Source organism: Nematolebias whitei, chromosome 14 (assembly GCF_014905685.2).
Source record: "Nematolebias whitei isolate Nwh7 chromosome 14, NemWhi1, whole genome shotgun sequence".
Lineage (NCBI taxonomy): Eukaryota > Metazoa > Chordata > Actinopteri > Cyprinodontiformes > Rivulidae > Nematolebias > Nematolebias whitei.
The window spans coordinates 3337374-3349609 of record NC_056511.1 but is presented as its reverse complement, the minus strand read 5'-3'; the positions used below and the strand labels follow the sequence as shown (position 1 = coordinate 3349609).

At 43.1% G+C, this 12236-nt stretch overlaps 2 protein-coding genes across 2 annotated transcripts in view; both read right to left on the bottom strand.

Annotated features, from left to right (window-relative positions):
• cnot8 (CCR4-NOT transcription complex, subunit 8) overlaps positions 1 to 4544 on the bottom strand; it is a 6203-nt gene extending 1659 nt beyond the window's left edge. The window contains exons 1-6 of the mRNA XM_037687236.1: positions 4490 to 4544; positions 2240 to 2435; positions 1221 to 1414; positions 975 to 1136; positions 643 to 787; positions 459 to 569 (exon numbers count right to left, since the gene is read on the bottom strand). Of these exons, the coding sequence (XP_037543164.1) occupies positions 459 to 569; positions 643 to 787; positions 975 to 1136; positions 1221 to 1414; positions 2240 to 2356 (729 nt within the window). The 5' untranslated portion in view covers positions 2357 to 2435; positions 4490 to 4544. The remainder of the gene's footprint in view (positions 1 to 458; positions 570 to 642; positions 788 to 974; positions 1137 to 1220; positions 1415 to 2239; positions 2436 to 4489) is intronic.
• Positions 4545 to 5982: 1438 nt separating this feature from the next.
• Positions 5983 to 12236, bottom strand: part of fam114a2 (family with sequence similarity 114 member A2) — a 10949-nt gene continuing 4695 nt past the window's right edge. Inside the window, exons 10-14 of the mRNA XM_037687235.1 lie at positions 11918 to 12013; positions 10294 to 10418; positions 10146 to 10218; positions 8377 to 8430; positions 5983 to 6462 (exon numbers count right to left, since the gene is read on the bottom strand). Coding sequence (XP_037543163.1) covers positions 6361 to 6462; positions 8377 to 8430; positions 10146 to 10218; positions 10294 to 10418; positions 11918 to 12013 — 450 coding nt within the window. The 3' untranslated portion in view covers positions 5983 to 6360. The remainder of the gene's footprint in view (positions 6463 to 8376; positions 8431 to 10145; positions 10219 to 10293; positions 10419 to 11917; positions 12014 to 12236) is intronic.

Genomic DNA, 12236 nt, shown 5'->3' with positions numbered 1-12236 from the left:
GGGGGGGGCATCTTGTGTTTTTGGAGTTATCGTCTGTACTTGAGTACCTTCGCCCGCCTACGCTCCGTCCTGACTGGCCAACAGGCGGTCAGTCAGTCAGTCAACACAAAGCCTCAGATAGATAAAGCCAGACTTGTTTTAAAACCGAGCAGCGGAGTAAGAGCTGCACGAAGCAGCAAAAAATCAACACTTAAAAAATGATCGGAAGTGTATTTTTATTTTTTAGTCAGGAAATGGTCGTTTGTTTCCATGGAGGGGCGGAGCTTAACTACTGTACTGGAACCAGCCTCTAGGGGGCGTTTGTTGTGGCTTCAACCTCCAGCTTCCCGTCTGTCACTAGTTGGTTTAAAACAGTGTTTAGATAAATAAACAAGTTCTTACATTTTTTTCAGCTCAGATAAAGAAATAAAATAAACGTGTTTAGGAGGTGGGGGCATTAGATCTGAGGGGGGGTGCACCTCTTTCATCCTGAAGAAAGCCATCCCTGTGAGCAGCGAGTCCGACCCGGCCTGATGCTGGCGCCCGATCCGCTTCAGCTCCAGCTGGTCTGCAACTTCCTGCAGCCCCCCCTGCACGCACACAGAACCAGTAAATAACTCGAGGACTCAACTCCAGAACCACGTGCGACCCGTAACTACACACCTTTAAGCTTTTACAGCTCTTCATCAGGTACTTGACGTCGTAGATGGCAGGAAAAAACAGGTTGAGGATCTGGAAGAAGTCGTGCTCCTCTTCAGGAAGTCGAGCGTCCGTCAGGAGCTTCACCAGGTAGCCGAAGTCGTAGCCACTGACGGATTAAAAACCATTCATCACCCGACACGGAGAACAACAAATTTAGAGAGAATTTGTTTCTGAGAGTTCTGAGCTCATCACACCTGCAGCCCAGACTTTTATAATCCTGAGGTTTATTAAAGATGATAAACTCTTTAATCCGTCACCTGAGACAGTGATAAGTGTCATTTTTCAACTCTGACCTGTGGAAGGAGAGCCACTTGACGTTTTCACACAGCACCAGGCCGGAGGTCATGAGGAGCTCGGCGAAGTAAAGCGTGTCGATTCCTTCCTCTTCGTGTTTCTTAAACTGCAGGCCGGAGTTCTGCAGCAGGTCTATGGAGTCCTGCGAGTACATGTCTTCTCTGAGGAGAAGAAATAAAAAACACCGACGTCAGGCTGCTGCTTCGTTACAGAAGAACCGACTGGAAGCTCGGAGCTCCACCTACGTGAGGTTGAACTTGAAGTTGAACTGCCACGTCGTCGTGCCCGGAGGATAATCTCCGTCCTCGTTCATGAAGGTGAGGCCCAGCTGGATGATCTTCAGCAGGTCCACGTTGCACCGCAGCAGCTGGTACTGGTAGTCCACCGTGCTGCGAAACTCGCCGATCGGCCGCACCACCACGCCGGGGAACTCTGTGTCCTTCATGAGAGGAAATCATGGTGTCATCAAACGGCTCAGGAAGAGATGAAGAACCACGAAGGAGAAATAATCTCTACAAATTATATGAGATTAGACTGTACAGTAGTCCCTCGCTACTTCGCAGTTCCTTTATCGCGGACTCGCTCTACCAGTTTTTCAAAATAAGATTGGACATGACATATAACTGGCTGATTGACGGATGAGCCGCACGATCGGCATGACATTTTTATTAAAAATAAATTATTTTAAAGGATTTAGCACCTGCCGCACCTCTGTGCAGCTCATACCGCAGGATAAGCTTCCTGCTGCAGCTGATCAGCTGTTCTCTGTGCAGAGTGGAGAAGTGGGCGTGGCCAAGAATGCTTGCAGGTGGCAAAGAGCAGAGGAGGCGAAATCATGACATTATGTCTCTTTTAGAGCGTTTAGAGTTTAGAAACATTGTTTAGAATATTGCAAGAGTGTGGGAAGGGTTTAAAATGCCTTAATTTAAATATATATATATATATAAATAAACTACTTACTACTTGTACTACTATTCCTACTTCGCGGTTTTTCACTTATCGCAGGTCTTCAGGGTACGGATGCCCCGCGATAAACGAGGGACTACTGTACACCAAAAGTTTCACACACAACGACATTTTATCTAAAAGTTTAGACTCACTGAACCGTTTATAAAAAACACTCCTAAAAGTGAAATATTAATTCCAACAGCTCGGCTTCACTTGTTTCTTCTGTTGCTTTTGCTTCGGAAGCTGCAAACGTTCTCTTTCATGTTTTTTTTAACCACACTGATGCTGCGGATGTGATCTGTGGGGTTCCCGTTACCATAGCAACAAAGTTGTAGCTCTGAATGATCTGCCGGATCTTCTTCATCTCCTCCTCCACGTTGCTCGCCCAGACTTCGCAGATGATCTGACTGGTGTCTTGAAGTGCTGCTGGCATGTTGGCGGCTCAGGCGGAGAGTTCAAACCCTGACAGTCCAGCAGGGGGGGGGGGGGAGCGCAGTGAGAGAAAAAATAATCTGGAAGACGGAAAAATGTGAGTGAATGCACAACACAAATCATCTGTAGCAGTGTGTTTAATTTTAAATAGAATGATTTAAACACATCGTTGATTCAAATGTTTATTATTTTACTATCCGATGTTTTGGACGTTCCTGTGCTTCAGCCTGTACTCCACATAAGTTAATATCGTTTTCTAAAAAGTTCAAACGCTACAAACAGGTCTCTCTTCTCACAATAAAAGTCTCAGATGTTCACACAGAAACAGTTTCTGTACATTTCCAGGCAACATGTCACCCTGAGTACAGAATGTGACACTTGTCAACAGTGTGAAGCATCTGGGATGAGGATCAGCACCTCCAGAGCCGAGGCCATGATCCTCAGTCAAGAGAGGGCGGACTGTTCTCTCCTGGTTGGGGTGAGGTTCTGCCTCAAGTGGAGGAGTTCAAGGATCTCAAGGTTTTGTTCATGAGCGAGAGACGAATGGAGCGTGAGATTGACGGACAGATCGGTGCAGCTTTCACAGTATTGTGGATGCTGTGTTGGTCTGTTGTGGTGGAGGGAGCTGAGCTGCGAGGAGAAGCTCTCAGTTTACCTGTCGGTCTATGTTCCTACCCTCACCTATAAACACAGTAGTGTCTGAAACAACCAGCTCGTAGATCCAGGAGGTCTAAATGAGTTTCCTCTGCAGGGTAGCTGGACTCCCTTAGAGTGAGAAGTTCAATCTATGAGAGAGGGAGTAGAAGCACTGCTCCTCCACATCCAGAGGAGACAGGTGATGTGGTTCAGACATCTGGTGAAGATGGACCCTGAGCACCTCCATAGGGAGGCTTTGCAGGCATGCCCAACTGGGAGGAGCCCCAGGACACACTGGAGAGACTACGTCTCAGCTGAACGCCTGGGAGTCCTCTCAGAAAAGAGGTGGCTGTGGAAAGAGATGTCTGGCCTCCCTGCTCAAGCTGCTGCCCTGAGACTCAACAGATGGAATGGTTTGCTCAACAAAACCTAAACTATCAGATCAAATCAACCATCAGCGCAGGTAAAAGTAGGCGTTTTGGGTCTTAAAAACATGTTGAGATATAAATATCTATGCAAATGTTAATTTTATATACAAAGTATGGAAATACAGATGGTATTCTGTAACAGCACGAGTTATAAAGTGTGTCGTGTGACAGTAGTGACATAATAATCATTAATAATAGTCATGATGAAGTTATTTAGATCCAGTGCCTAGACTTCAAAGGATGAAGATTAATCTTGGTGATGATTTTATCTCGTGTTGGTGTGTCCTGTTGTGAGGGGACAGGTTTTCTATCCCTCTGCAGAGCTCTGCTGTCTGATTATTCTCCACTTAATGCCATAAATCTGTTTTAGGTCTTTCTCTAAACCACTACTTTCAGATGCGGAGCTGGGAAACAAACCAACATGTGCGTAAACTACACCAAAACACGTTCTGTTATAGTAAAGACTGAGATGACTCTTAATTGATAGTTTCATTTTGAATCTTTGATGAAATTTCGAGCTGATTTTGCTGTTTCCAAACACCAAAAAACTAACTTGTTCGCTCTGTTGTTATAATTTAAACTTCGAAAGTATTAACTTAAATGTGTCGCTATTAAAACAGTTTTAGTGCAATCGTGACCAAAATAATATACGAATAATCTAGTTTACCAAAACGTACACGTGTCAAGATAAAATCATAATTTCTTTTAAAATATTGTCGTTACCATGACAACACGAAGAACAAATCTTTTTTAACCAATAATTATAAACAGCCTTCAACACGACAAGCAGCCAGGGACCTTTAGGAACAGATTACATATTTTTTTTAAAGAAAATTAAAGAAAGTTTAGTACTTGCACTGACTGAAACAACAACAATCGACACAGGAACTAGCAGAAAGCTAGTTAGCATCGAAGCTAACCCTCGCGCTGTCACGGCAGTTATTCAACGCCACGCGAGCAAAGACTTCTTTACAGCCGCTCGGATTGAAACATATTTCTCCCTTATTTCAGCTCCAGTTAGTGCAAAGACTCGAAAGTAACACCGGGTAAAGATTAAACTCCAGATTTACCTGTAAGTTTCCCTGCTGTACCCTGAGAGGCCGATGATAATAAAGCTTTTTTCGTAATTGACTTCCTGTTGTCCGCCTCCAGCAGCCACAGCGCCCCCTGCTGCACCGGAAGTAGTATTACAAGTGGAAACATGCCCCAAAACTTTGGGTCAGTGGTGAGACCAGAAATTAAAATTACTAAAATAAAAAATAAACTCACCAACAACTGATCCAGGACCAGTTAAAGGCTAAAAACACACAAATCTATAAAACAATATAAAATATATGAGGAATTACAAAGAATATTTAATAAAATAACAACAAAATACTCTTTTGTTCACTTATTTCAGAATATATCTGTTCAAATGCATTAAGATATTTGTTTATATATGTTTTCTTGTGAACCACCAGATGGACAACATCGAGACTTTCAAAGTAATGGTTGGATGTACATCTACATCTGAGGCCAACCTAATTCATGATGGCCACCACAACCAGCTGACCTTAGAAAACACAAAAATTGCTATAATTTCACAAATATTGTGCTAAAATTTGTTGTAGTAGCCGAGAATCATCCTAAATGTCTGAAGGACATGAAGCAGATTTATTAACCCCATCATGTCTCAACCCAAGATCATTTTAAATGTCAAGTTTATGAATAAAATGATTAAAAAGCCTCTACGCATCGTATTAATGCAACATCCTGGTGTTTACATTGAGGGGGCGGAGCATAAAACTTGTACTAATAATAATGGACAGTGTCTTAGCTTCCTCACGTGGAGAAAAACCGAAGCCAAAATCTGTTTTGGAAGCCGCTATGTTGTTATTTTTGTAACCAGAGTGTGTGCACTTGCGTCATCGGTCGTACCACCAAAAAGACAAGTCCCGCCTACACAGCCTCTCGACCCTCCAACAGGATGTCAATCACAGTGAAACGTGACACTTTTACCTCAAATATCTTAAGTGTCACTAAACTTATTAAAAATATATTTTTTGGATGTACAGCAGCAACATAACTGTGTAAATCCACAAAAATCAACACTCAGGAAAAACTACCATTTACTTACAGAGAAGGGCGGGGCTTAAAATGTCCTTTTTGGCTTCAACTTCCTGCTTCTGGTCTTGTCTTTAGTTATTGTATATATTAATATTCTGTAATGATTTGAATCATAAGACTTTCTATTTCATTTGATTATTTTCACCTTTATCTTTATTCCTCTAAAAGTTTTCCATTTTCTTTTAACATTTTTTTTGTGTGATTTATACAAAAGAGTAGATTTGATCATGTGGTCTCCACCCAGAAACCCTCTACTTACAACAAATGACAAATAAATGTAAAATGTAACATTACTGCATTTAATTATTCAATGTTGGATTATTTACAGTAATTATTCTAAAACAACAACAAAAAACACTTTTGTGTATTTTTCTTGATATTCTTATTGTAATTATTATCTGTAGAAGTGGTTTTATTCCACCGTGGACAAATAGGCAAAGTGAACCAGCTGTGAGAGCAGGAAAGAGCATTAGATGAATTTTTATTGAAACATTTAATTCTGGTGATTTATTCCTTGAAACAAAGTGTTCTTTCATAAACAAAGTGCTGTTTGAGGCAGATCTGAACACGTTAAAAGCAGAACAACGAGCTGCTTCTTGCCCTTTACTTTTCTTTTCTGCTGGTCTCAGAAGATGCAGATCCAGAACCAGTTCGTCTGGACTGAAACACATCCACCGACTGCCCTTCAAAATAAAAGATCAACACTGACAGAAACCTGCTTCTCCTTCCACACAGAAAGGATTATTTTACGTTTAAAAGTTACGAAACGACGCGTCAGTTCTGTGCTGGGAGAGTCCCGTCGTCACGGCGGCAGCGGGTGAGGTCTCCCACCTGGTCACTGCTCCGAGGTCCCTGCTCTCCTCTGGATGTGGGAGAGCTCCAGGACGGGCATGAGGAGCTGGAAGGCGTCCTGGATGTAAGACGCGCTGTTGGACGCCTGGAAGAGACGGAGATTTATTCACATGTCAACAGATCGCTGCGGTGGGAAACAGTTTGGAATGCAGCTCCAACAAGAACAGACCAGAGAACCACCTGCGCCGAAATGATCATGTGACCTGTGGCCACCCGTCTGTTAGCTAAATATCTCCTGAACCAGTGGGCGGGCTTTAATTAAACTCTCAGAAAGTAATCAGTCTGCAGATGGCCACCACAGATAATTAATCTTTGCACAAAAAACTCCGTTTTACAGACACGGGGCCGGGGAGGGGGTGGTAGCTGAGAGTCGTCTCCATCACTTACTCCGAGCACCAACAGATCATCTCATGAGGTCACGCACGAGTCGTTCGCACGAGTCGTTCGCACGAGTCGTTCTCTTCATGGTTCAACTTAAAACAGACGTAACTCAATCATTTCTCAAACGCTGCCAACAGAGCAGGAGAAATACGACAATTTCACCCAAGAACTCGTAGAAAAGTTAAAGACAAAATAAGAACAGATGGACAATAAAACCACAGACATTAATATTAGTACAATATTATAATTAGTTCATTAATATAATTAGTACAGTATAATTAGTTCATTAATATAACGTATTAAAATAAAAAATAAAAGTTGCTCAGTGGTTACAGATTAGCTCGAGTTAGTATTCTAACAATTTAAAGCTCTTAAGGATGAGCTTGAGAATATTCTTCTACATGTAAAAATTATATTAATAAATACTTTTTGTGTTTTTGAAACCTGAGCTGACCAAGTGGCGTTCCCCAAGGTTCCATCCTAGGGCCTTTCCTTTCAACATTACATGCTCCTAGCTTGGATCTTAGAGAAAAAACAGAATAAAGTTTGCAGACGACACACAGATCTACGTCACTCTCCGTCACGAGGACAAGGGCCAGTACAGACACCGGGTGAGTCCACCACTGGACGGGCCAGAACCTTCTTCAGCTCAACAAAGGGAAAAGTGAAGCAGCAGCTTTTGGAGTTAAAAAGGACAGAGGTTAGCACAGACCTTCAGCCTGTGAAGGTAAAAAGATCGTGGACTCTGACCCGAGTCTGAACCGCCACATTCAAACAGTTTCAAAGACGACCTTCTAGCACCTGAACAACTGACGACTCAGCAGGACTCGGAAAAACTCATCCAGGCTTTTAACTTCAGCCGAACGGACCTTGTAACAGAGCATTTACAGGTCTTCTTAAAAAACATGAGCCTGCTGCAGCTGGTCCAGAACGCTGCTACTCGAGTCCTCACAAAGACCAAGACCGTGGATCACATCAGTCCAGTTCTGAGGGTTCTGCTTCCGAGAACTGATTTTAAAATCTTGTTGCTGGTTTACAAAGAACTGATCTGGGTGTAAAGGACCACCTCTGATCTTCTGCTGCTCCACGAGCCACGGGGACCTCCGAGGTGGTCTGGTTTAAGTCTGCTCACCATCCTGAGTCAGAACCAAAAACCCCCCGAACACCAGAGCGCTCAGACTGCGAGATCCTTTAGAACGACGTCACAGACCAGGAAGTGTTCAACTGACCTGCTCAAGGGGCCGGACATCCAGCCGTTATTCTCATTAAGTTTATGATTTAAAATGTAGTTTGATTTAAAAATGAACCCACTGAGGGGCCGAACTGAGCACACCTGTGGGCCTGATTTGGCCCCCGGGCCACCAGTTGAACAGCCCAGTCACAGACCGTCCTGTTTGCTGCTTTTAATTAAAACCATTCCTTTATGCCAAACTTTGCATTTCTTTCCCTTTGATTTCCAGTTTCCAATCCGTTTGATTTTAATCTCCATTTTTTTCTTTGAGCGTCTGTAATTTCCTCCTCCTGTGTTTTAACTGTTTACGACTCTGAGCTGCCCTGTCAGCGACATGCGCCAAAAAACCACAGATTGCAGTTGTGAAGCAGTAAAACGAGCACTAACCTCCAGAAACACTCCGGTTATGAGCGGGTTCAGGACGTCGCCCTTCTCAGCGCTCTGAAAAACACAACGCTCGGCTCAGTCGAGCAGAGGAACATCAAGTCACGCACAAACCGTTCAAACAAAAGGGTTCAACCTCGTTAGACGACGGGGAGGAAATCTGTCAGTTCAATATAAAGAACTTTAAAAAATGTCTGTTTAATTTTTAAAACATCCAAGCAGCAGATTCAGGAGGGTTTTGTTACGTTTACTGATTAAAATAACATAAAAATGTTTTTTTTAAAAAACAAGTTCCTTAAAAAGTCAGTACAGTGTTTTTCGACCTATAAGTTACTTTTTTTGTTGTTGCATAATTTGCACGCCCTGCGACTTTTACACTGAAGCGACGTATTTATGGATTTTTCCACTTTATTAAACAAACTTGGACTGATGCAACTTACAGGGCGATGCGACGATTATCGCTGTTACAGCAACTACTGAATCAATATACTTCATGGTACTTTGAAATAAAATGATATTTGATTATTTTCTTAAAAGTAAAACTAGATCTGCTCTTTTTGGTTTGTTTAGACAGGACTGTTCCACACATTTGTTCCACAAACTGAAATACAACGTTCCATTAGTTTAGTTCTGTTTTTTTTCATCTCTGATCCTCTCAAATTATAAACTGTTATAAACCATTATAAATTATTTAAACTCGTCATGCCTCCATTAAACACCGCAGACCCAGTAAAACAATGTTCTGACAGTTTTTCCTTGTTAACAGTGCGGTCAGGGAGTGACAGACACAGGCTTGTGGTTACCATGGTGACCTTATTATTATTAACGAGCCACTAGCTGCTGCTTTAGCATTACTTTAGGTTCTTTTTCTCGTTTTCCTCCTCAAACACAGTTTTTACATGAAAATGGGTTTAGATTAATAAAAACAACAGAAAAGTCCTAAATTTCTTTAAACGTTCCGACAGGTCGATCTTGATCTACCGGTTGATCTCAGAGGTATTCTGGGTAGATCCCATGCCATTAAAAACTAGACATCAGCTGATCATCTTCTATGAAATGTGTCTCTTGATTGACAGACAGGGCAGCTAGTCTGAGTCTTGTAGGAGCAAAACTAATAAACTCCAAAGAGACGTTAGCGTGTTCAGCAGTTTGGACTAACTGTCATGCAGACGCTGCATGCTCGATGAGGGTTGCCAGATAAATGTAAAATGTTTTTTTATTTACCCCCTCCTTTTCTGTGCACATGTTCAACAAACACACACCTCATCTTAGAATATCTTTGTAGTTTAGCTCAAAATACTATCATTTTAAAGCCACAGTACTATAGTTCATCATTTCTTATCTGGCAACCCGGCTGTCATGGAAACTACAGCGTTTTCATGTAAACTCGCTCATTTTTTGTTTATTACCCCCAAAAAACACTAAAAACCACTAAAGTTTCCAGAGGTTGTTCTGTGTAAATGAGGCCTTACAGCAGGTGGATCACTTTGACTTGGTCATTTTAAAAAGAGCTCCATGATGAAAACATCTGGACACCCCTGCTGTAGAGCTTTACGGACGAACGTTGATGGAAGTTTTTTTGTTGTTGAGTAATATAGATTTATTTCTGGCTGTTGTTACGTTGAGTTTCTGGATTAAACACCAGCTCTGATCTCATGAAAGTTCCAGAAATGATCCATTGCGTCCCATCAGTCTCCAGTAAACCCACTTCTGGATCGTTTTGGACCCGTTCCGGCATCAGAACATCCAGACCCCAAGCCCAGCAGACTTACCCCCACCGTGGTCAAACAGGAAGTGAACTTCTTGGACAGCAGTGAGATTTCTTTACACAGGACGACAGTTAATCTGAAGACACAGAGGGTTTTACTGGAGAACGTCTCCACACGCCTGTAAAAACTGAAAAATGTGTTTTTTCCTCACTGGGACAAGACGCCGGCCTCGGTGCTGCCGGTGGAGGACAGGATCATCTCAGCCAGTTTGTGGAACAGCTCGATGGACCGGGCCGTCAGCTCAGCCAGACTCCTGATGGCCGCGCCGTGAACCTCCTGCCAAAATCACCACAAACGGTCCTTCAAGTGTGCGTTTCATCCTGTTGTCAACTCGAAACAGTAACAAGTGATTCTCTGTAAACTTAAACACACTTTAGACATTTGTGACATCTGAAGTTTAACATTTCCTTCACTGTATCCAGACAGCTTCCTGTTTGAAGAGGACTTAACGTCCATGGGACGATGTGACGCTACGATACTTTGAAAACGTCTTCAGTCAATCTCAATATTTGAAATAATTTCCTTCCAAGAAGTTGGACTTTCTTGTTCTCCTCTGAAGAGCTCCTGAGTGACGGTTCTCCAGGTTTTCTGAAGGACTCCGACCTTGGTCTGAGGACTCTGCCTCGAGTGGAGCTGTTCAGGTTTCTGGGCCTCTTGGTCCTGAGTGATGGTAGGACGGAGCGCGAGACGGATCCATGGATCAGAGCCTGGTCCTCAGTAATGAGGGTGTTGCTTCAGTCAGCCGTAGTGAAGAGTGAGTCCAAAGCTCTGTCTAAGCTCCAACCCTCACCTGTGCTCATGAGGTTTGGATCAGGACCCAAAGAACCAGATCCTGGATCCAAGCAGCTGAAATGAGCTTCTTTAATCAGGTGTGTGTGTGTGTGTGTGTGTGTGTGTGGGGGGGGGGGGGGGGGTCAGCCTGAGAGACGGGGTGAGAGCTGCTGCTCCTCTGCATAGAAAGGAGTCAGCTGAGGAGGTTCATCTAATCAGGAGGCCCCCCTGTTATAGTCACCCCCACCAGGAGGAGACCCCGGGGCAGACTCACGACTCTCTGGAGGGATTCAACTGTAAAACCTCTGGTCTGGGTTTCCCTCCTGGACCTTCAGTGACCCGACCACAGATGGTAGAAGATGGAGAACTGTGACGTACGATCCTTCAGGCAGGAACGTCTCCTGAACTGAAGGAACAATCCTGAGCTGCGTCCACACACAGCAGACAACTTAAAGGATGGATTTAAAAAGAACCTTGTTGTTCACAGCAGCCCGAGACACAAACTGTTCTGTTTTACTTTAATCCATAAAAAAAGACAAAAACCAGGACTTTGGTTCCAACAGGGCGAGTCCCAAAGATCTGTCAGCTGTGAATTCAATGATCAGCCGAAGACTCGTGGTCTTTGCTGAATTTATTTATTCTTTTTTTAAAGAAGTCTTTCAGATCTGGTTTATCTGCTGCAAAAAGCTTTTTTTTAAAAAAAAAGCCTGACACTAATTTGTTGTTTCCTCAGATTTTAGCCGTTTGTCTCCAAGACTCCACAGAACAAGTGGAAAAAAAAATCTCTGACAGATTTTCAGAAAGTCCCGAGAAGAGTTGATGAAAACACTTTGAATTATTCCAGGAACGTCTGGCTGCTTGGACAGGAACTAAAAGTGGTTTAAGACTTTTGCACAGTATCCAACATGTAACAAAGTCCCAGTTCACACGAACCTCATTATAATGGGAGTGATTCGATCCGAACTGGACCGGTGTCGTCCTTAGTGACATTAAAGGCGACTCACCTCCACAGAGTGTGTTCTCTTCAGCTCTTCATCGCCGTCTTCATCACTCTGAGGTTTGTTCATGTCCTTGATGGAGACGCAAGTCTTCTTGCAGGCCTGATGGAGGACAGAAAGACTTGGTGAACACAAAGAGAGCAGAGGTCTCAGAAAACTCACGTCCACGTCCCTCATGTTTTCAGCTCTCGTTTGAATTTAGTTTGGAAGGAAGGAAGTTTAGAAGGAAGGAAGGAAGGAAGGAAGGAAGTTTAGAAGGAAGGAAAGAAGTTCAGAAGGAAGTTCAGAAGGAAGTTTGGAAGGAAGTTTAGAAGGAAGGAAAGAA